At 42.6% G+C, this 24,963-nt stretch overlaps 1 protein-coding gene across 8 annotated transcripts in view; it reads right to left on the reverse strand.

Moving 5' to 3' along the window:
• Nrap (nebulin related anchoring protein) overlaps positions 1 to 24,963 on the reverse strand; it is a 69,140-nt gene that overhangs the window by 30,790 nt on the left and 13,387 nt on the right. For 4 of the 8 annotated variants that reach the window (XM_023715444.1, XM_023715447.1, XM_023715446.1 and 1 more), the window contains 13 exons: positions 24,705 to 24,809; positions 20,335 to 20,442; positions 19,287 to 19,403; positions 16,721 to 16,825; positions 14,579 to 14,686; positions 13,473 to 13,577; positions 8,402 to 8,500; positions 7,442 to 7,546; positions 6,223 to 6,330; positions 5,881 to 5,982; positions 4,623 to 4,820; positions 3,955 to 4,059; positions 1,187 to 1,285 (listed from right to left, as the gene is read on the reverse strand). In XM_023715444.1, coding sequence (XP_023571212.1) covers positions 1,187 to 1,285; positions 3,955 to 4,059; positions 4,623 to 4,820; positions 5,881 to 5,982; positions 6,223 to 6,330; positions 7,442 to 7,546; positions 8,402 to 8,500; positions 13,473 to 13,577; positions 14,579 to 14,686; positions 16,721 to 16,825; positions 19,287 to 19,403; positions 20,335 to 20,442; positions 24,705 to 24,809 — 1,464 coding nt within the window. The remainder of the gene's footprint in view (positions 1 to 1,186; positions 1,286 to 3,954; positions 4,060 to 4,622; positions 4,821 to 5,880; positions 5,983 to 6,222; positions 6,331 to 7,441; positions 7,547 to 8,401; positions 8,501 to 13,472; positions 13,578 to 14,578; positions 14,687 to 16,720; positions 16,826 to 19,286; positions 19,404 to 20,334; positions 20,443 to 24,704; positions 24,810 to 24,963) is intronic. The other 4 variants (XM_004631588.2, XM_023715442.1, XM_023715443.1 and 1 more) reach the window with 4 other exon arrangements.

A 24,963-nucleotide genomic window follows, 5' to 3' on the forward strand; every position in this document is an offset into this window, starting at 1 on the left:
AAAAAAGACCACTGGCAAAAACTCTGTGTGTGTGTGTGTGTGTGTGTGTGTGTGTGTGTGTGTGTGTACACGAACTCTAGGTGACAGAATATAGCAAACAAAGTTTAACTGAGGTCAGGAGCCAGCCTGAAAACCCCTCCAAGTTATCTGCATTCACATCTTCTCCTTGAGATGCCCTTGACTTCCCAACTGTTGCCATCTGCACTGTCCATGGTCATGGGGTAAAAACATACCCCAGCAGAGGGTTCCCGGGTGGGACAGATAGGAAGCACACTCTGCCTCCTGTGCGTCTGTAGCCAACCCTACTGCTCTGGGAGGCAACCCAGGGAGAGAGCAGTGACTGGAGCTCCTGCCCCACAGGAGACCTAGCGCATTTGCTCTCCTCTTTCCCAGTCTCTGCATCGGGTTTTCAGATTGCAGCTTTCTGTGGACTCGAGTTACGTTGAAAGCATAATTTTTGAAAGATTTGCCTGCACCTTTAGGATGGAGAGCTAGGGAGCGCCAGGCAAGCTTACAGGAACGAGTGCATCTGCATGTGTGTGTGTGCATGTGTGTGTACACATGTGCACGTCTGTGTGTGTACGCATGTGCATGTGTACTTGTGTGTGTGTAGCACTAACTAATCCGTAAATAATACACACAGCACCTCACTGCTGTCTCCCACATTTAAGCTCAGATAAGCATGGCCCACACACATTCCCCCAAGGAACTACCAGTTTTCTCCAAGATAATTGTCTACTGGCTCCAAAATTAGTCTTGGATGAGAAGAAAGCAGAAGAACAAAGGGATTAAGAAATACTGAAGGGCCGGGGAGATGGCTCAGTAGAATAAGTGCTTCCCTGGCAAGCGCAAGGACCTGAGTTCAATCCCCAGTTCCGAAAAAAAAAAAAAAAGAAAAAAGAAAAAAGAAAAAAAAGAAAGAAATACTGAAAGCAGAAAAGGAATAAGGTCCGCCCTGATCCTATCTCTACTACCTCAGGAGAAGCGGAAGGGTGAGGCAGGAAGCCCTGGTGTCCAGTTCCCAGAAACAACAAGGAAGCCCCGCCCCCAAAGCTGGGTCCAGCCTGCTGAAGGGGAAGGCTCCTTGCTTACTAAATCACACCTAAGTGGCACCTGCAGCTGTCCTCGGAAGTTCCCAGGCTCATGCCACAGCAGCTCAGTGGAGAGCGGATGGCCCAGCACTCACCCCACTCTGCAGCTCCTGGCTCCTCTTGGCATGTTCCATCTGGGAGCTGTCAGCTATGCTGGTGAACTTCTGCTCATCTGCTCTCTGCCGGTAGCTTGTCTGTCCCCAAAGCAAAAGCCCGAAGAGCATTAGGATTGGGCTGCCTCCTACCACCCTACAAATGTGAACACATGCATGCACACATTCTGCGGCCCAAGCATTTCCTTGGCGAGCATATTCTAGTTGTTCCTGTAGCTTGAACAGAATCACTCGGCCCCAAGTCAGTCTGCTCAGTTGTGAGCTGGGTGTCATTGCTATTCCCAAGCAGGAACTTCTGTTTTTCTTCTCAGCAAATCCCATGTCTCACTGTGTGCAAGATGGTATTTTCATTTTATTAGTCTAGATCCAACATAGGAAAGTTAGATAGGGAAAAGTTGGACTTCACAGCCACAGAGACAGGTTCAAATTGCCTCTCCAGATTTATGGCATTGCTTAAGCTCGAGGTCCTGAGCTTCCAAACAACGGAGAAGATAGAAGCTGTTTTACACTGGGGTGGATGGAGACTTCATAGTGCATACTTTCTATGCAAGCCACGCCTTGCCACGTGTGCTTAGTGTGTCACCATTGCCAGTGTCTCTGGTTGTACCAAGTCTGCCTTGGAAGCATCTGCTCTGAGGAAGGAGGACCAAGGGCCACAAACAGCAGGCCAGAGGTCAGGTAGGTCTCACCCTCTGTTTCTCATTTTCCAGATGACTGAAGGGATCACTGACCTCACTGTGCCCCTGACTCAGATGCACAAATTAGTTGGCAAATATTCAAATGTGCTAATTCTGTCCCCCATGGGGACTTCTTGTCTTTCCTGAAGATTAGTTCCTCTAGCTCTCCTGTTGCAGGAGCCAGAGCGGCTGCTGAGGATGGCCTATTGAAGCAATAGCACCACGTGGTGGGAGGTCAGAGACGAGCTTACAGCCTAGGCTACCATAGCTCCCAGCGCCACCAACAAGGGTGCTGAAGACATCACCCAAGCCCTCCAAACAGTGACTAGAACACTGGAAACTTCAAATTTCCTCCCTTTAGAAAAAAAAAAAAAAGCTCTAAACAGAATACCCTAAAATGACTTCTAGTTCCCTTTCTAGCTCTGTTATGTTGAGTAGGAAAACTCCTTATCCCATCTCTGAGGAAGGAGGTCACATTGCTCTTCCACTGTTGGAAATTTCCAGTCATCCCAGACTCCGTGTTGGTCAAATGATCAGTATTCATGGGAGAGCCAAGAGTCCATTCTGTTGTACAAAAGGGGCAAAGGAGATACGTTCCTTCTGGTCCTCAAAGAGCTTAAAAATTAATAGGCAACACAAAACAATGATACTGAAGCTGACATTCCTGAGGCTGGAGGACCCTGCCTTGCCCCTTCCAGGGCTGTGCCTATCTGTCTGAGACACATGGGGTCTTCTGGCTCCATCTGGATTTCAGCAAGTTTCAAAGACGATAAGTAATAGGAATAACATAGAATGTTTTTCTCTCTACTCCCCTCATTTACGTATTGTATTCTAACTCTAAATGGGTCTTGGTCTGAGAGAAGGTTGAGTTCAGGGGAGGGACAAGAATAAATTACAAAATATGTTTTGGGGATGCAGTATTTCCTAGTGGGCAAAGGTTAGGATGGTTGGCCACACACACTGAGTACAGACCCCAGTTCTACTACTTACTTGAAGTGTGACATACATGTCACTTTCCTGATATGTTAATGAGAATATTAATAGGACAATTGTATACCTACTCATATAGGACCATTATGACCTATAAATAGAAATAACATACTCAAAGTGGTCCATCAACTACACCAGTGATTAATCATTACCATAAATGGTGGTTACTCTATCACTACTATCATCACTCACAAGAGATGTGCCAGCTCGCTTTCCTGGCCCTGAAACAAGAATCCCTTTTGAAGATCCCAAACAAAGTTCCTGAAATAGTCACACTTCCAAATGAAATGTCCTTCAAAAGTCCTCCTTTGTCTGCTGCCAAAGCCAGCCTTCCATAGTGCAGAGAGCCGAGCAGGCCTGGGCCACAGAGACCTTGGGGAGAGTCTCGTTCGACCTTGTTTTTGTGTGAGGAGAAAAAGGGCCAGAGGTTTGGTAATTTGTCCCCAGTCTGTAGTGAGTGTACTGCACAGCATAAGAAGAACACTCACCTCCAGCAGTGTACTCCCTGCTTTAGAAGGAATATCACATCCCTAACATGAGGAATAGACTATAGGTTGATACCCCTTATCCAAAAGGCTTAAGACCAAAAGCGCTTTGGATTTCAGATTTTTATATTTCCAATACACGATGAGATGTGATGGAGATGGCACTCAAGTCCAATTACAAAATAAACCTGTTTCAGATCTGGCTTATACATGGAGCCTTAAGGTAGCTTTTATGCAATATTTTGAAAAATTTTGTGCCTGAACCAAATGTCATGGTGTGGAATTTTCTACTTAGGGCACTATGATGGCGCTCAGAAAGTTTTGGATTTTAGATTTTCAGACTAAGGGTGCTCAACTTATGTCATCTTTTTATAATAAGTTATGCTCTGGGGCACAGGCTCCTTAACATAAATTGGTAGACTTCTTAAAGCTCTGCGTTGTTCTCAGGGTGTGTTACACATACACAGTGATGAAGTGAGCCCTACCCTTTGAACCACATCCCAAGTACAAGACAGGGGAGGGGTGCAGAGGAAAAGGTCATGCTCTGCAACCTAAGTGTTGAGAACTCCGGGAGGCCAGAGGCTGGAGCTCAGATTACCTCGCTGACCAGCTGTCCAGCCTTCTTGGCCTGCTCCAAATGGAGACTCCCCTCTGTCAGCCACCCGACTCCCTTCATCCATGCCAGGTCAGCCTTGTACCGTAGCTGCAAGAGAAAATCCACCAAGAGTTCATTGGACACACGGATGCATGCAGAGCAAAGCAATCAGAGGTAGGAAAGCCTCACTCATGCATTCGTCTTCCCAGAACTTCTTCTCCCCGCTGCTCTGTAGCCAGGCAGATCTCTACCTGCGAGGTGAGGTCCATGGGCCCACCTGGTCACAAGAATAGCATGACCTCCCTTAGTGCAGATGTACCAAAGTCTGACCAAGTAAAGCATTTCTCCTATTTTTTGACAAAGGACCTTCTTTGCCAACCTACTAAAATTACAAGATTTACTTACCCTTTATATTTGCTTCTCCTTTGCTCATGACCATTGCCAACACATCTTGGCTTCTGCCATGGCTCTGAGCCCCACTCCTCCATCCTCAACTCTCCATTGCCCAGACTCTGCCTCCCCACCTCTCTGCCCTGGGCCTCATACATTTCCAGCAGCCCTCCTCAGTCCTTGAGTTAGGTACTAGACTCATGCACAGGTTCAAAATCACTTGGAGCCCGTATCTTCTTGTTGTAAGACACACGCCAGAGCCAATGCTGAGCGAGGCTTACCTCACTCTGGAGCCCATAAGCCTTCTTGGCCCACTGAGTCTTCAAGTCTTCCGGTAGCACAGTGTATTCATGCAGTTTCTTCCTATAATCCAGGTCACTGGCAAGAGCTTGGGCCTTCTTAGCATGCCTGATGTTTACCATGTCCATGGGCAGGTGGAAGTGGGTCTTACTTTCTTCAAAGCCTTTCTTGTACTCAACCTTGCATGGACCAAAACAAGGCTGATTAGTTAGAGCTTGCTCTGGATGGGGTGATGTGAAAATGCAGGAAAGATACCTATACTTTGCAGGGGGCATTCTGGGCAGTCACCATCTGTGATCAAAAAGGTCTGACCCAGGTCCTATAAGGCAGGTGTTCTGGGAGTGGTGGTTTCCTACACTTCATCTGTGGGAGGTCTTTCTCACCAATCTGAACTCTTTCCCTGGCTGTTACAGGAGCAGATCCCTTATCTATGGTTTCTGTAGAAGCTTAAAAGGCCCAACAAAAAAGTTTGGACCATAGAGCCAGGCAAGTCTGCATTCAGACTTAACTGTTTGTTGTTGTTGTTGTTGTTGTTGCTGCTGTTGTTGTTGTTGTTGTTGTTGTTGTTGTTGCTTAACCAGCTAGGCCACCTCCAGAAGTCTTATCATTTCTCTCAGGGCTCATTTTTCCCCAAAGGGATTGAACTGGTTATTATAAGAATGGGTTATCATGAAGCATGGCTATCCAATACACTTGTCTCATTCGCTACTTTTCCCACACATCACAGTACAACACGGAGCCCTCACCAGATGCAGCTGCCCAATCTTAGACTTTTACAGAACTATGTACCAAAATAAACTTTTTTCCTCTATGAATTACCACCTTTATGCCTTCTGTTATGATAACAGAAAGTAGATTGGGACAGTCTCAAAAAGCTAAGCTTTTTAACTTGCTATGAGTTATGCAGTGTTGTGGCCCTTGTATCTTATATAGAATTTGGTTGATAGCAATTACTTGTGAACATCTATGGCATGAATAAATATGGCCAATCACATCTGAGCCTGATCTGAAGGTGCTGGCACCTTATAGCCAGACTCCTCGCCTGCTTTACAAGAATAGTGTGCTTTGGCAAAATAAAGAAACCGTTCAGTGAGAATCTAACACAAGTCAAAAAAGAAAAACTGCAGGAAGAAGTCAATAAAAAGGTAGTAGTTCCAGGTCAAGTAGGCCCCAAGAAAACTTTGAATGTCACACAAATGTAAGTCAGAGAATTGGGGAAGAGCATAGAAAAGTGTTCACCTCACTGCTCATTTTGGTCACCCGCAGGGAGTGCAGAAGCTTTGAGTCAGTAGTTCCTATGGTTTTGCCTTTTGTTTTTTCATATTCTTCTTTGTATTTAACCTTGAAAGAAAGAAGAAAGTCTACTGTGAGTGAGGGAACAACTTGGCCATCTAAGGGGTTAGTTAACAAGTCCAAATAGAACAATTCTGAAAAACGACTTCCCAGTCTTCTGTTGATCCAGAAAAAGACCCAAGTATTGGGCTGTTTACCAGGCTACCGGCATTACTTTTTCAGCAGCACCACTGACACTCTATTGGGGCCACTCATTATGCATTGCCGAGTTAGTGAGAACAAACCTACGTTGCTAGCAAGCTCCCCAGAGGCTTTGGCAGCCAGCAGAGATATGGCATCCAGCTTCATCTCAAACCCTCTCCCCTTTGTCTTCTCCCAGCCTTCTTTGTATTTAACCTGAAAAGCAAAAACACAAGTGAGCAATGTTCCTGCCAAGAGCTGAAGAGGATTTCTTTTCCCTAAAGCAAAGTTGATTGCAGTAAGTCTGTACAGCCCAGAGTCTTTGCTTGTTACCTTCAAACTGGTAGTAATAATTCTGGACACAGTTCATTGGTCCCCAGCCCTCGGGCCACATGAGTTCACGGTAATGGGTCGCTCGGTACACAGAGAGGACCCACGTGCTCCTCCTGGCTCTGTCATTTCCTAATCACGTGACTTTGGGTCATTAAATACCTCTTTGGGCCTTAGTTTACCATATCAAATATAACATCATATTATTGCACTCAAGGTTGCTGTGACAGTAAATTAGATATGGTCTATGAAAACAAATTCTGAATAGGCAAGGTAAGGAATTGATACTGTCAATATCTAACTGTTTGCTAGCCCTTTCCTAATGCTTTCTACTCAGCAAAGGCAAGTCTTCACATCAGGCCTACAAAATGTGGAGAAATTAAAGAGCTCACTTAGGATCAGCAGGTAAAACAGTGGTTGTACCAAAATCTGAACCCAGACCTAGCTGATACCCAAGCCCTTGTCACCTGTGTCTCCACAATACCTCCTGGGGACTAGGTAAGTCCCTAACATTTCATTGCATATCATCTACCCCAGCGTAGAACTGGCTTTCAAAACACATGAGATCTTTTTTATTCTTCTCCTGTCCCATAAATGGATGAGTCCAGTATGAAAGGCCTAATCCCAGCCCTCTAGTGACACCCAAGAGACTCAGATGCTCAAGATTGTCCTTGTTCACACTTACACTTCCTCCACACAGTCAATCTCCAATTAGGAGTCACCAGGATGATGACAATAATGGTGTGGGGGGGGGCATTGTGTGTACACACACATGATATATATGCTCATATGATGAAAATCAAATTCCTGTGACCAATTCCTCTTTAGTGAGCTATGATGTGCCATGAGACGGTAAAACGTGAAGTGATTACACAATGATACCTTTGATGAACCTCTCTCAGGAAAAAAAACGCCCCCTGCCTGTTGGAACCTCTTGGTATTTTCCTTCTCACACCAGCTCACCTCCCCCACAGCCACCTTCCCCTGGTGTGCTCACCTCACTAAAGAGCTCGGCATTGGTCTTGGCCTTCACCATCTGAGGCACATCCTGGGGCAATGTGTAGTTCAACTTATTTTTCTCATAGTCAGCACGGTAATTCACCTGTTGGATTTGAAACACATCTGTTATGTTTTTATAAGGGCAGGACAACTCTGGGGAGGACAGTCTCTTCCCCTGAGACCCATCATTAAGAAGAAAGTTCTGGAAAAGGCCTTTTATAAAGAAGCCCGTAATTTGGAGTGTGTTTTTAATTTAATAATCTGAAGATGCCAAACAAAAAAAAAACCCTCAAAACTGCCTTCAAATTTGTAACTTTGCAAAAGTCCCCTGTGACTATTTTACTCATGCCCATTACAAGCTTATTTATTGTAACTTATAGAAGTGCAGAATACTTTGCTATGTGCAAGGTAGAGTCAATGAGAAATGATTAAATACACTGGAAAAGGCTATCTTAAATCACAGACACAAAAGAGCTAATAAGACACACAGCTCCTGATGGAAGGATCCAACAGCAGCTCAGAAATAATCTCACCCAGAAATTAACCCTGGACTTTGGACACACATGATATCTGTCTTGCTAGTACTATTTTTTATGTGATATATTAAATTATGTAAACCTGTTTAACTTTTCCTTACCTTTTAGAGATTTACACTGAGTTGTTTAGAGATTAAGTTATATAATGCCTGGACTTAAAAAAAAAAAAAAAAGAATAAGAGAGAAGGAAGCAGGTAGCACAAAACTGAAGCAAGGTGGGCCAGGAGTTGATGGTTGTTGAGCTGGGTGGTAGGTTCATGGCTATTCACTGGGACAGTCTCTCTACTGTTGAAAGGGCTTGAAAGTTTACATGATAAAACATTTTAAATAAAAGGGTCATCTAGGACTCTAATGAAATATGCCACCATTAATAAAGTGCTAAGCCTCCCCACACTGGGCTGGGCAGATGCAGGTCAACTCACGTGGCTCAATTGCTGGGCATTGATTTTGGCTTGAACCATCTGTGGAGTGCTGGCCAAACTGCTGTACTTCAATTTGTCAATGCTCTGCCTGTAGTTGACCTATGTGAAAACAGGCACAGAAAGATGGAACCTGCTCTTAGCTCTACAAGCTGCTTAGTGCCCTCCTCATCAAACTTAAGATTCTCAAATTATTAGAAAAGGAAGCAAAGGTTCAGTTGAACACTAACAGGCACTCCACACCAATAGGCAGGAAATCAGAGTGCTGAGCAATGAATGACTTGAACAGGTGCCCAGGAAAAGATCAAGAATCTGGCCAAGAAACAGGAAAAGGTGCTCATCCTCATTACTATTCAGAGAAATACGTATTATAATCACAACAGGAAGTCTTCCCAACCCACCTCTAGAGGGAAAACTTAAATTGCTGATAATATCAAGTGTTGGCGAGGACAGAGCTGTGGAAACTCCTATAACACTGCTGGCAGAAGGCAGACTGGTACAAACCAGCATGGTACCTTGGCACATACACCTACCCTATGTCCCAATAATTCTATTCCTAGGCTAACTCCCAATAAAAATGTGCACAAGGCCACTTTATAAAAATTCAAGGTGTATCCATACTTACTGTACTTTCTATATATGTCTCATACTTCAAAAGAAGAAAAGAATTTAAAAGAAAAATGATGGGGCTGGGGAAATGGCTCAGTAGAATAAGCGCTTCCCTGGCAAGCACAAGGGTCTGAGTTCAATCCCCGGTTCCGAAAAAAAAAAAAAAAAAAAGAAAGAAAGAAAGAAAGAAAGAAAGAAAGAAAGAAAGAAAGAAAGAAAGAAAGAAAAAGAAAGAAAGAAAAATGAAAAGAAAATCCAGAAACTCCAAACAGAGTCACATATGTGTCAAGTGATGGGGGCACAGGAGTTCGAATGGCCCACTGCAAGGACAGTGCTGACATGCCTGCAGCCTGTGCACCAGCCTTGCATGAGTCCCCAAGCAAACTGCTATTGCCTTGACACCGGCACAGGCAGTGTGGGTTTTGAAGAGGAGGAGGCAACTCTCCAGTACAGCTTAGACTACCACAGGGCTAGTAGAGCTTTTTCTTTAGGAAATACAAATTGCTTTTCAGAGTGCAGAAGTACTAGTCCTTTGCATGCAAGATTATATTCCTATCCAATGGTCTTATTTCCCTCCAAGCATACATAACCAAGATCTAGTGCAGGGGAAAAGGAACTAGAGCAGGGAAGTAAAGGTCTAGATTTGCAGATCAAGGGATAGAAGATAATGTGGTAGGGATGGACTGTGCTGAGGGGATCCCTGTTCCCTGTTCAGGGAGAAGAGGAGCCAGGATGAAAGAAAAGAAGGTGAGGCTGCATGTTGCAGATGACCAGTGACCTCTTCCCCAACTTCATACCATGTTAGTCCCAAATCCAGGTGAAAGAGGAAGAAGGAAGTTTGTCCTTTATCCTGCTCTGCTTTCCTTACACCTGTCTGATTCCCTTTAATTCACCTACTTGTTCATTCATTCTTCTGAAAAACTGTCGCAGGTATCTGTGCAGGGGGAGTGAACTCAACACAGCCCTAACCAGGGTCAATGATCCCAGGACCCCAAACTGATGCAGTCCCTGAGGACACCTCAGTCTTTCTCTTACAGGTGCCAAGGTCCTAGAGACTAAGTCACTATCAAAGTCCCCACACACAGATACATTCTCTTTTTCACTGTCCATTGTCCCCAGCCCACCCAGGGTCCCACAGTGTGTGGCCGCTTCTGTAGGTCTGGGCTCTGCCCAAGAACTCCCCAGCCCTGGCTGCATCTCACTGCTATCTCTCCTTGGTTTCCATCCAGGCCTCTGCCCTGTGCCTCCAGCAGCTGACTCTGCCCTTCTCGGGGCCCCACTTGGCCACCACTGCACCACTTCCTATGCATTTAAATTATGTCTTCATTGTCCTCTCTGTCCTCTACTCCCTCCTACTGCTGCCTCCTTGGGATGGCAGCCCACCTTGGGGAGTCCAAAGATCACAAACGTCCAGAAGAACCAGCTCACTAGCTGCGTGCAAAACTCAGTGCCTGGCCTTCCTGTTAGGGAAGAAGTAAGAGTTGGTGGGAAATGTAGCCCCAGGCGTGAGTCTCTAAAGGAGGGTCATCACGCATCCACACAGAGTAAGGAATGGCCATATCCTTCACTTATCCCAAAGGAACAAGACGGCCATATTATTCTATAAACATCTTCCAATAGTTAAATGCTGGCAAGTTACATAAAGATTTTAAAATTCAATGTTGTCATCATTGAATTGGGGAACCTAGACCCAAAGGCCACTTCGGGTGCACCAGCCATCAGCTTGCCTTTCCTGGGGTCTGTGCCCACTTCATCCCTGCCTGTCCCAGCTCCAGCTAATAACAACTATGATAGCATATGGCCCTTCCAGTGGGCTGGCACTGTTCCAAATGCTTCACACAGATTACCTCATTTAATTCTCTCAGCCACCCCATGGGAAGGTGCTAATGTTGTCTATACCTTAAGATGTGGAAACGAAGGCCCAGAGCCCTAAGTGACTTGAGGAAGGTCTCCCAACTAGTAGGTGTCAGAGTATAAATTCCAGTCCCAACCGTCGGATTCTAAAGGTGGTTCTCCACTAAGCGCTAACACCATAGATGCCATTGCTAGTGTACTTGGGATTACTACTTGGTATTTTCTAGATTCCCTATAACCAGGACTAGTACTGTTTAGGCAGGAAATACATTCCAGGCATAAACAAATGATTCACAGGTGAATGTGCAAGAAGGGCCTAGGAGAAGCTGTGTTCTCGACAGGTGTCCACAGAATGTTTGGTTGGATTTGCAGGAAAGGATAGCATCAAGTACGTTGTGCTTTTTAGTTAATAATTCGAGGAGAAAAATTTTATATATCTTGAGTATATAGGAACTATAAAGTCAGTTCAATGTCAACTATTAATGAGATTGGGGTGCTGGGACTCCTCAACGCATTAATTCAGAGGGAAAGTTATCAGCTCATAATAAGTCAATTAGAATTCAGAATCAGGCACATTAAAATGTCACAAAAACTAAATTGTAAAACAACATTTTCTTCCCGAGAAGTCAGCATTAAGTGTGTCTCAGAACACAATTACTTTGCTCTGCAGGACATAATTAACAGTCTCCATAATTAATCACATCTTTTCAACATCACAAACGGCTGGCCATGGCTTCGATTTACATTCTGAAGGAATTTTTTTGCTGGACTCCATTTTAATACTATTAGAGTTCATAAAAATCCATCTAGAGAGGAAATGCTCTCTAATTAAAGGCCATGCCTTATTTAATTTTGTAGCAATTTCACCACCTTAAGGCTACCAGATGGAGCAAACACAAGTCGTCTTGGAAATCAGTTCCCCAGACTTCCTGAATACTAAAGTCCCTTCATTTGGGCTGAGGAACTCACAGCAGAACCATGCAGGGACAGTAAAGGAGGGTAGTGCACTCAGGCCCAGCTCACTGCTTCCACATGAAAGTGAGGACCATGTTCCCCTGAGCTTGTAGACTTTGATGCAAATTCACAACTTCCACATGTTCATACAGTTATCTTTAACATGTAGGACTGAACAAAATACCCCTGAGACTGAGTATGGCTCATTTGCTGCAGTTGAGAATCTGTCTCTAAACTCAACTAGTATTTCTAGTTCAATTCAGTTCAGTTTAATCATGGTGGCAGACATCCCCGGGGATGGGTTGGCTATATTTCAGGTCTACAGTTTGAACCAGTCTTAGATAGACAAAGGTAGTATCAGTCATGTGAATGAACATGCAAAGTTGTAGGAATCTAACTCAGGGGTGTGTGCGCATGTGCATGCGTGTGCTTGCACATGCACACAAATGCTATTTATTACATATAAGTTCTAGAGTTCTATTGCAATAGGACACAGTCAAGTTTCAACATGTGCCCAATCAGCAAGTTTCCCCAGGTGAGAGATGCAGCCAGAAAAGAAAGAAAGTCGCCCTGGCCATGGCTGAGTTTGATTGTGGAGTTTGTTAAGGTTGAAATGAGTAAGTCAACCAACAAAATTTCCTGAGGAAAAAAAAAAGCAAACTTAGGTTCTTATATGTCTCCATTTCCCATCCTCTGCTCTATTACATATTTGAAAAGCTCCTTTCCATCCAGTAGAGTATTATTTAGCGATGATTATTTTCCAATGTCCTGGGCGCTGTGTAAGACCTAGGCAAATCCTTCAGCTCCTACTCTGAGCAGAAGACAGGGGAAAGTAGGAAATAGGAAAACCCAAAGCAACTAACAGTTGTGGGGTGAGCACTAGGGATTTGAAAGATAGTCACTTTCAATAAATATACATAGAATGATTTGTCACACCATTGATTGCAAATCACCTGCACTAAACTGTGACACTCCCTCATTTCTAAACCATCTTAAGTACTTCCTATAGTGACAGAGAATTTTTATCCTTGTCTTTGTATTTTTCTGTATTTTGAAAGAAATTTTATGATAAATATGTAGTAAAACTCATGATTAGAAATAAATAAATTTAATTAATTATACTATCTTGTTTAGGAAAATCCTAACTACAAGTCCACAACTATGATAATTAACAGGTATATACAAGTTCCAATGTCCTCCTGAGAAAAATAGGAACACTGCCCCTTACTCTCAACTTAGACCTATCTGTCTTCTTTTCTTTCAGTCCCTAATAGATGCCAGAGATTTTTCTTAAGAAGGTCATCATTGTTACAGAATAACTATTATAAATGTAACCAGTAGATATGGCCCACCAAATTCTAAGAGGAGAAACTAAACTTCAGGTTACTTTCAGCACAAAACCCAGTCACCCCCATTTTATATTGAAAATCTGAGTTTCTAGCCATGCACAAACGGACTTTCTAAGGAAAAAGAGTCTACCTTGGCTTGATCTCATCGATCTCCACTAACTATATCTTGTTTTTTTCCATCTAGCTGCTAAGACTCATCACACACACACACACACACACACACACACACACACACACACACCACCCCACCCCACCCCAGAAGGAAGTGGCAAGCAATAAAGCCAAAGGGCTACTAGAAGAGAACTTACATCTTTCAAAGGAACCAGCTTCATTGTAGTTTGATAGGAAGGAGTAAGAGTGGCGGGGTAGTTGTAGTCCACAATGTCGTGTTTGTAATCAGCCTTGTAGGCTACCTGAAACCCAAAGACCAAGGAACGAGAAATCAGTCTGCATTTTCTTTTGAACTTTTTGGAGTGTCTTAAGAATTGTTTATAAAGTAGCCAGAAACAAAATTAATTCATTTCTACGACTTCCAAGGAAAATTAAGTTCACACTATTGTCCCAAATTAATCTGAATTCTCCTTAATTAATCCAAAATTCGTCAAATTCTATCTATAGCATATTTATTTTGTTTTGCATTTTTTTTTACTTAAGGTATTTCTTGTCATTTTTGTTTAAAAGGAACACTTATGAGTCTATAAAGAAAGTCCTTCTTGGCTAACCCCAAGAAAATAAATGAAAAATCAGAAGTCTTCAGAATATTGGAATTTTCTTCCTAAGGGTTAAATCTGACATTCTCAAGCAGAGGAAATCTGACATTTATATGTTTTAATAATAAAATCAGTTCCCCTCACTGTCCTTTAAGTTGAGTCCATGATTTATAAGCTGGCATTTGCAAATCTGTGAAATGGATTAACAAAGCCAAAGCAAAATCAATAGATTACCCAATAAAAAGAAAACGGGAACCTGATCTGTTTTGTCATCCCACCACCTTGACCAGGGCCTGGCCACGGCAAGTCCTCAATAAACACAATGACCGAACAAAACTAGTGGACAAACTCGCCAACCAACTAACCAGATCCAAGTAAATCACAAAAGCTTTTGAACCTATGGAATTTGAAACACGGATCATGTGTATCCATATCTCCTTATCTCTCAGACATGGAAAATGTTTATCACGATGTATCAATTATAATAGACCTAAGTACTTTATAAACCAGGAAGGTAAAATGAATGAAGACTTTGAAAATCTTAAGGAATTTTACCAATCCTTAGTTGTATCGGTTAACATTTAGAACCTCTTATGGCTCTGTCCTTCCAGGCTAGGATAGAGGTATAGGTTGAAGAAGGATTGATGGAATTCCTCGCCCCCTTCCCCACTCCACCCTCGCAGGCCTTCGCCCAGAGCACTCACGTTGCTGGCCAGACTGCCGACCTTCAGAGCGTGGAGGGTGCGCCTGTCCATGCCAACTCCTTCATAGTGGCCCCTCATATGGTTCTGGTAGTTCTCTTTATATTTATTCTGTGTGGAAACATACAACTTGCAACACAAACTTCCCAACTAGTTAAAGATAAAGCATCCAGCTTGATGCACTAAATCCAAAACATAAAGTACTTAAGTAATCAGAGACTTACTGAATAAACAAGAGCAAAAATTTTTTAACAACTTAAATTTTGAGCAAGCACAGGACAAGCAGACAAACACAAAAAATGGCACCTGGTGGGCATTGACAGCTCAGAGCAGATCTGATGTTGTATTTGTTTTTACATTTTCAATTTTAAGTTTATCAGATTTTTCCAATGTGAAAATTTACTATTACAAGCACTGACTGTGTGGGCACTGTCTGCAAAGCTCCAGGCTGGGAGCTGGCACAAGTCACTGCAATGCTCATTTGCATATGCAAATAACCTCTCAGCACACAGGATCTGTACCCCTAGAGCCAGCCAACCATGGATCAAAACATTGCATGTGTACTACACATACTGTATGCAGATTATTTTCTTGCCAGCATTTTTAAACATAATATAACAACTATTTAAGTAATACTTATGTTGTATTAAGGACTATAAGTAATCCAGAGACAATTTTAAAGTCTGTGCACTGGGCCAGCTGAGACAGCTCTGAGGACTAAGCGCCTGCTTAGGCGAGCACAGGGACTGGGGTTCGATCCCTGGCACCACATGCCACGCCTGTCCCACGCCTGTCCCGCACCTTTCCCTGGGCACAGTGAGCTGGCCCCTGAGACCGAGCATGGTGGCCCAAGCCTGTGAAGCTGAAAATAAGAGGAGCACTATGAGTCTGAGTTGCATAGTGAGGCCCTATATCAAATAGATTTTTTTTCAAATAGATTTTTTTAGAAAAGTCTATGCACAAATATATGAAGGCTGTAAGCAAATACTATGCCATTCTATATAAAAGATTTTGGGCCAGGAAGATAGCTCAGTGGAATAAGTGCTTGCCTGGCAAGCGCAAGGTCCTGAGTTCGATCCCTGGTACCACTGGGGGAAAAAAAAAAAGTTTGGTATTCGTAAGGAGGGTGCTGGAACCAATTTCCCCTAGATACCAGGAGATGACGGTGTATAAAGAATCGACTGAGCTTTGTCAAATTCTTTAATGTAAAACTTGGTCAATATTGCAACTATTTGGGCCGGAGAGATGGCTCAGTGGAATAAGCGCTTCCCTGGCAAGCGCAAGGGTCTGAGTTCAATCCCCAGTTCTGCAAAAAAAAAAAAAAAAAAAAAATTGCAACTATTTGAAATAGTGATGTTCATCCCAAATGCTGCTTAAAATAAGTGAGAATCAACATGTAATGAGAGATAACAAATAGAAAACTCTGTATAGCTTCAAATGAACCTACATTAAAATCCCTACCCTGGCAGGGCACTGTGTTTCTATGCTGTGGAAGTATTTAAATATTACTACATATCAGATGTGATCCTACTTGTCACTATATCTACGCAAAGTGAATTCTTCACTTAGCCTTCTGAAGTCTGCTGAGGTTGTCAATTCTACTATTATATGTAGCTAAGCAGGAGAAAAACTCATACGACCTAGAGCAAGTTCTTGGTGTTCTCAAGTTACATCTTGAGACCTTCTCTGAGAGTGTCTAGTATCTGCCGACTCATCTGGAAGATGGGGGCACGCTGCCTTGCTCTTGGGGTGAGCATGAGGGTGCGACATGATCACATATTGATCTGGAAGCACACAGCCACACTGAGCGGGTGTTGCACGCTCAGCCATGTTCCACCGCGAGCCTCTGTCACCAGCACACTGTGCTGCATGGCAGGGGTGCAAAAGGAAAGAGAGAGGACAAGCCTGCCCTGAGGACACAAAGTCAAGTGTGGGAAAGAGAGAGGGCGCAGCAAGGTGTGACAGAATAGGACACTCTGAGGACCAATCCCAGCAGGCAACCTTAGCCAAAATCCATCGGTACTTGTGCGTAAGAAGCCGTGCTTTGCCAAGGCATATGGATTCACCCACACAGATTGTCTCTTAGGAGGCCTACAAACTAAGCTCACAGAAAAGTGCCCAAGTGCTAAGGCATGGTGGACTCACATCACTGGTGAATCTTGAGATCTTGCTCACGTTCCTGAATTGAGGCGTTTCACAGTAGTTGATACTGTGGCCTTTACTACTTTCCAGGTCCTTCTTATACTCCACCTTGGACACCAAAACACCAGGCAAACAGTGGAATCAAACTACAAGCCACTCCTGAAAACATCTCCAGGACTTAAGCAGGATTATTTTTATATCTTTTAAAATTTTAAAATAGCAGGCAGAGGATACTGCAAATACATGTTTGCCATTATAAAAACAAACAATGATATAAGCTCCTTTTCAAGCACAAACATTGTAAGACCTCATATAGCTCAAAAAAGTGGCTAAATTGTGGTTGGAAGTGTAGTTCAGTATAGAGATTTGACTTGTCTAGCACAAGAAAGGCCCTGAGTTTAATCCTTAACACCAGGGGGCCAGGGGAATGGCTCAGTAGAATAAGTGCTTCCCTGGCAAGCACAAGGACCAGAGTTTAATCCCCGGTTCTGAAAAAAAGTGTGGCCCCTAATCCTTAGCACCACAAAGAAAAAACTTTAATGGTTAAACTGTTTTTCAGAAATCAAATGGTTACCCTCACAGGAAAATTTCTTGTAGGAGTTATGACAGACTTCAGTTTTCTAATCTAAGAGTTAGTTACATAGATAAGTCCACTGTAGAAGTCCAGTATATTTAACAATGTACACACACATCTCTGTGCATACTTCAATGAAACTTAACAAAGATCAGGCAGTAAATAAGAATATAATAAAGAAGACTATTCTCATAGGGGAGATCTTTAATTTAAGAGGTGAGTTCTTGGAGCTCCCCTAGGGACTTGGATGTGAAATATGAGGCCATAATTATTAAACAGACTCCAGCTCACCCCGGGTAATTGCAGAAGGCAGCTAAAGACAATTATCATTAATGTCTTAATGAATAAACACAGGGCAAAAAGATACTGAAGTTTCCCTTGTGTCCTACTACCACAGGAAATACAGCTTACTTTGTTATCATATCTAATAAAACTATACGATGGGGACTTGCCTTATAAAATATGCAAGATGCATTACAGCGCTCAGAGTATGGTATGAAATTTAAAACTATGAATCAGCACATACCATCAGAGCCAACTCTACAGACATGTCACTATTGTCATATGTTTAGTCACATATATTCACATGAAGAAAGGCCAAAGAATTAACAGTAGCATTTCTGCCTAAGTAGAGCTGCACCACCAGGGGACTGGTCCTAGTTCTGCCCCTGAAACTCTATAAGTAGAACCAGACACTTTCTTTTCCCAAGTTTATGACAAAGTGGCAATCTAATAAATGCAAAGGTCCCATCTAGACAGTATAGAAAATACTTTGAGCTTTGCCAGCCATATGTCTCTTTATCAAATGATCAGCTCCATCCTTTTAGTTTGAAAGCAGCCACAACAATATAAATATGATGAAGCTGTGTCTCAATAAAACTTTATTTACAAAAGCATGCTAAGCCCATAGTCTACAGCACTGATGGTGATTCTATGGCATGTGTGTTGTTTTTCTTTTAAGACAAAGATGTGCATATACAAGCTATTTTTTTAACTAAAACCTCAGTATTCAAGTTTAATTGCAGTGTTGGCACTTTGAGATAAGTGAGTTTGAGGTTATATTTGTCTCTGAAAGTTTTTCTGTCTCTTGTCTAAAGCATCAGAATCATCTGGAACGCTTGTTTAAATGCAAAGTTCAAGGTCATTTACTATTGCAAAGTGTCTGTCTAGGTATCTTCTCAGAAGAATTGAAAACATCACACCACAGCAACACTTGTGCACCCTTGCTTATAGCAGTGCAATCCATCATAGCTAAATCTTGGAAACAACCCAAGGCCCACCAACTGAGAAATGGATAAAAAAGATGTGGTATTTTTATACAGTGGAGTATTGCTCATCTATAAAAAAGATAAACTGACTTGTACTGTAACGACATATAACTCAGTTGTGTCCCAAATTTTCTGATCAAGGAGATTATGAGGCCACAGAGGAAAGTGATCGATGATGTAGAGTGTACCAAGGAGAGTCACATGGAGAGAAAAACATTCTCTCAGGCTTTCACAGAGAGCACATTGGCCAAGCAATGCCCATGACTCATCCACATGGCTGACACTGACAAAGGATCTACAATCTGAGGTGCAGGATCTCAGGATAAATCCTGAGGGGATTTCACTGACTTTAAGGCACTTGAGATGTTCCTTCTGATCTTTGCTTTCCACTCTATATTAATGACATGTTTAAAAGCTGGGTCTTTCCAGACACTTTATGGAGACTAGAAATCCATTGCTTGGCACTTTGAGCATCAATAGCCTGGTTAAGAGCTGGGAAAAAACTTATGAGCTATCTGAGAAAAATTTAATTTATTTGGTTCTAGGCCCTCTTATTAATTTCATTTTACTGCATAGCCATTCTTTGGAAATTTCTAATCCATACATAATACATGCCACACTCTTAAGTGGCATCTTTATTTAGGATAGGATCACTCCCATTTGTTCTCTAAGAGATAAAAGGGCAACAACACATTCGTGTGATGACCACACACACGCCCACACGCACCTCGCTCACAAGTTTGTTCACACACTGAGCCCGTTTGAGAACCAGGTTGTCTTGGGCTGGGAGAGCATGGTAACGCGCCGCACCTTTCATCTTGTGGAAGTCCTGCCTGTATTTTATCTGAAAGAAATACACAAAGTGGGTCTGGAGTTGCTGTTTCTGTGCTCTGTGAGACAAATCTCCTCCAAATTATTTAGGATTTAACATCAACATTTACTTAGTAGAAGTTTCACAAGGAAAAACATCATGCGAACTTTTTATCTTTATTAAATCTATAAACTATTCAGTGTTTTTTCTATTGGCAATGCACCGGCCCTTTCACGCTTCTTACACTCTGATTTGATGTGAAGAAAGTCTTAAAATGGTCATAGCAAAGGACGTCATGCCAACCCCATCCTGCCCCAGGCTTCAACACCCCCGCTCCTCTGGCTGGCTGAGGGGGAAGTTAGCAATGTGGGGCTGTTCTGCTTACGTGGGTAGTAACTGCACAACAGCTGGCGTGATGGACAGAGGACCTGAAATGACACTGGCTTCTCATTTGAGATCGAGCTCACACAGCCAAGCTAAGATCTGCAGAGAACATCACGACTTATCAAGTTTAATTATAGTCTATCTTTTGGGACTTCTAGCTAGTTTGTGTTCTACAGATAAAATCACTTATCATTACGTTACATCCAGTTTGATAAGACTATGGCTCATTTTAATCAGCTCTTCCCCAAAAAATGCTCAATTTCTGAATGGCTCTTTGGTGCAGGTTCTCTTAATCCCAGATCTGGTTGGACCAAGCAATTTCTTGGTCAAATGATCTCAGGTAAATTGTGCCATTTGTCCACGTCAGGCTCCTCAGAAGCAAATTAAAGTGGCCAGTGACTCTCGATACAGTAAGGAGAGATGGGAAACTTGGATGGGAACTGAGGCTACCATTCTACTGCAGCTCAGCCCTAATACATGCACCTGTATGCAATCTCAGTAAGTGCAGCCTGTAAGTCTCACTTCCCCTCAGCCTCCTCTGTGGCTCCATTGCCCCCGCCCCCACACCCGTGGTACTTACGTCACTAGCAAGCTCATTGGCCTTCTTGGCGTTCTGATAGGCTGGAGTGATCATGGCTGGGAAGCTGCCCTTTCCCCTGGGCTCCTCACATTCCTCCAAGTAACCCTGCTGAGCCAAACGAAATCTTGGATCAGTAATCCCCACCTCTCCGAATGCGTGGGGATCAGCAGTGACTGCCCAAAGAGCCCGTCCATAGACATCTGCCCACAGTGGGAATTCCCATGATGCCATAGGAACTACATAGTATGGTGGCCAAGGGCTAAGAGGATGGAGCCTGAGTTGGGTCCACTCCCTGACACCAAATACATAGCACTGAATAAATGATAACCATTCTCATGGTATTATTATTTTCATCCAATAATTCAAGATGTTCTACCAGTCACCCAATCCTGTGCTGCCGTGGACTACGCTGCTTCCCGGCTTACATACTGGGAAAGTCCTTTGCCTGGTTGGTCTCAAACACTACCTTCCTTAGGTTCAACGACACATATACACAGGGGGATATTTTGACATCTCAAGTCCTACTCCTTCCACTCATGTGTGTGCTGTAACCAGAAGGCAAGTTCTATAATATTCCTTTCATTTGGTGGGGGTGGAAAGCTTCAAACTGCCATTGGACGACCTAAAGCGGGAACTAATGTGTAATAAAGTATACGGAGCATAGTATCAGTCTTAATCTCTCCTTTCTCTTCCTCATACCATCCTACCACTCCCACAGAGGGAAGCCTTCTTTCTTGTGGACACTGTTTCCTGACCCGGGTAACCCTTCCCTGGCTGGCTGATGTACTGCGAGACCTGCTCGGATACATCCTTCTCTCAGAAGTTCCCAAGGCCTCCGCAATCCCAGACCTGCCTGGGTCAGCGTGTCCTGCTTCCTGATCCGACCTCTTGCTGCACTTTGCCCACAACACTGGAACAGCCCCTACTGTGATCCCCTGACGCACAACTCCATCTCTCAGGGGCCTCTGCTAAGGCAGGCACCTGCCCACGCCAGCACCGGCTTGCGCTCTGGCACACACGTGTGCTTAAAATACAGCCATTGGGTCAAATTAAAATGTCTAGCTTCCTTTTACTCAATAATGAAAACTGTTCAGCCTAAGTGCTCCTTTTAATTTGCTTGCCAGAATATTTGAAAACTTTTTTAAAAGTTTCTCAAATTCCTTGGCAATCTATTCTATGATTTTCCCCTCCTGTTCCATTACTTTGTATTTATAGTGCGCTCTCTCTCTCTCTCTCTCTCTCTCTCTCTCTCTCTCTCTCTCTCTCTCTGTGAATTTTTTTGTAACATACCTTATCTTGTTAAGAAGTTGATTGGTTACAAATAATAAGTTGATTACATCATACAGTCTTCTTTCTTTTTTTTTTTTTTTGTTTTTTTGTTTTTTTGTAAGTCTATTTAGTCATCATAAAGAATGAGTTACATGGCATTTAGGGCCCTACAGATATTTATAGTTTATCTGCCTGCCTGCTTCTCTCTCTCTCCCTCCTACTCACGCCTCGGCAAGTCATGCTGATTCCACAGTGCCTAGAACACCCGCCGGACAGTGCCCTTGCACAGCGGCTAACAGTGCCATCAACAGCACCTTTTTTGATTCTTGCTTTTGTTATTATCAAGCCCGGAAACATCAGAGCATACTAATAATAAAAAATGAGCTGATTTCTGCTGGTTTATTGAAGGGAACAGTCAAAGCTTAAATGTTTTCTTCTCTCCTCATTCTAACTTTGTGTAACCTTTTTGACCAGTTTTGCATGCTTATATCTGATCATCTGAACAACAAATCTGATCATTTGAACAATATGTAATATAACAACCATTGTTGAATTCCTATTATTTTGTTTAGTGCAATTCTGTATTGTACCTAATTTTATACTATTTCCCTTAAAAATAAAAAAAAGTTAAAAAGAATCAGCCAAGGTACTATCGAGTTTCAGTTCATCCATGCATATGGACATTTGATTCTCATGTGAAGTTCTGTGGGTGGCAGATGACTACCGGCAGGCAGAACACTGCAAGAGATAACAACATATTTTCCCAAATGTAAAAGCCAGATTGCTTTTAATAAAATGGATTTCTAAAAGTTGTCCTGAGCCTTCTAAGTAATATATTTGACATAAAACCAATAAAAACATCTTTTCATTGAGTTTAATTCAGTGAGGGATCATTTAATCAGCTTGTACAATTTGATGGAATGGCCTTTATAATGCAAAACTAAGTAGATTTTTCTCAGGCAGATATTTGCAAACGGGCCACAATCCATCTTCACGTACACCCACCTTAAGACTCACACAAGTGTTTGCTCATGTGTGACAACCAGTTCTTCTAAAGACAGACGTTAGTTCTTTGTGGTTTCTTTTTATAGGCCATGCTTGTTACATAGTACAAATAATTCACGCTGTGCCAAGTTGCAAGTAGCATTTCAGCACACAGACTTGCTCTTCCAATATTCTTTACTTGTAGCTTGAAAAAACGGTATTTCAGGACCCAACAAATAGCTCAGTGGATTAAAGTGCCTGCAAGCAGGCACAGGGGCTGGGGGTTCAATCACTGGGCTTACTGTGCCAGCCCAGCCCCCTGGAGTGTGCTGAGATGGCAACTGAGACTGGGCGTGGTGGTGCACACCTGTAATCCCAGCTCTTGGGAGACTGTAAACAGGTGGATCACCACGAGCCCAATCTAGTAGTGAGACCCTAAACACCCGGTAGACCTTCCCTAAAATTAAAAAAAAAAAAAAAATTAAACTGTATTTCCCTTTTCCTACTACACTTGGCCAGAAAATACAGAGGGAAATGCAAAGAAAAATCAGTTCATAACTGTCACCTCAGCCTTCATACTCCATAACAAGATGGAGTTCGCTCAAAAAATAAATTAGGGTCAAGATTTGCATTCTCTGTCATATTGCTTTATCTAGCAACCTAGATAAGGAATTTAACCTTCTAAAGAAATGAGCCCTATTACTCAGTGAAATGCTCAGTACTTTTCAAGACATGCATTGTGACCCTTTCATATAGCACACAGCAGGGATGAGCTAAACATGGCCAGTTTTTGTCCTTGGGAGTATTCTTCCACGAGAACATAAGAAGGCCTTACTCTTAATAACTTGTTTCCCTAAGCAGATCAAGTTGGACCTTGTATAATTTTACTTGCTACTCTCTGGCCTGGAAAATGTACTTTTCTTAAATGGAACAAAGATAAAGCCTGATTAAATGTCAACTGCCTATGTTGTAGGGTAATAACAATAAGCTTCTCTTCTGGAGGGTTAACAACCTAAGTTTGTAGACCAAAAATTAGAGAAAAAGAAGAGCTGCAAGGAAAGCCAACATTTTGGCCCTAGCCTTTCAAGGTCAGTGAAGACTCAGGACACAGGAGAGCTGGTACTGTAACATCCTGTAACTCAGTGATGTCCCAAATGATTTTCTGATCAAGGAGATTATGGGGCCACAGAGGAAAGTGATTGATGATGCAGTGTGTGCCTAAGGAGAGTCACATGGAGAGAAAAATTAAGGTACAATATGAGGCCAATGGCCATGACTCATTCACATGGCTGACACTGACAAAGGATCTACAATCTGAGCTACAGGGTTTCAGGATAAGTCCTGAGGGGACTTGACTGACCTTATCAGATATAAAAGTTACATTTCTTGTTATATAGGTCTTGGGGGCCTTTCCCTTAGCTCAGTTCTTTAAGTGGCTGCTTCAACAAAGCAGTCAGGCTCAGCTTGCTATGGTTCGATCCCCACAACTCAAGCCAGCCAAACCTGCCCTGAAGGCATTTGGAGCAAAAAAAAAAAAAAATCCCTGTTATATAGGTCTTGCTTTATCTTGGCCTTAACCATCCAGCAGAAAAGTATAAAAATGGAAGAATAAAAAGTAAAGCCATATTAACATGCTGAGTTGTAAAAGGCTCAAGTCAACAACTTCTGACATTACCAGTCTTATGGAAAACACACTACTACTGGACTATATTGGAATATTTTGCTGAATTCATGCACCTACAATATTTAAATGACAATGAAATACCCTTCTCTGACAAAACTAAACAAAAAAGGGGGATACAAATGAAGGACCATTTTGTATCTGGATATTCAAAGTAGTTAGGATAGATACACAGCAGCATTCTCTTTATTCAATTTATAGAGAGATTTATTCTAATAGTGTTTGTGGACAGGATATCATGTCTGCATCTTGTACAATGAATAACCACTACAACAACAATATGCAATGTATTAATTATTGAAACTGTGCTAGTAATCAGTTTTTGAAACTGTCTCATTGCTATTTGTTTCTCAATAAAATTATTAAAAAAAAAAAAAAAAACTGAAAACTGGCCCTGGAAAAGGCCAGCCTCCCAGGGAGCTACTGTGTAACATACCTGGCCATACTGGTGTTCACACTCCTTGGTCAACACGCCCTCAGCCCCAGGGGCTGACCCAGCCAGTCCCCTCATTTCTTTCTGATATTGTTGATGGTACTTCACCTGAATGGGAGGGAAAGGAAAAAGTAAATGAATTTAGCCTTCCACACCCGGAAGAGTTAAAAATGAAAGCCTTGTGGAATGTTCTTCTTATGCTTCGGTCTAGGGACTACATCTTAGACACAGGAATGCTAGGTTATTATCATGGTAAGTCATA

The sequence above is a fragment of the Octodon degus genome, unplaced genomic scaffold (assembly GCF_000260255.1).
Source record: "Octodon degus isolate 3935 unplaced genomic scaffold, OctDeg1.0 scaffold00042, whole genome shotgun sequence".
Classification (NCBI taxonomy): Eukaryota; Metazoa; Chordata; class Mammalia; order Rodentia; family Octodontidae; genus Octodon; species Octodon degus.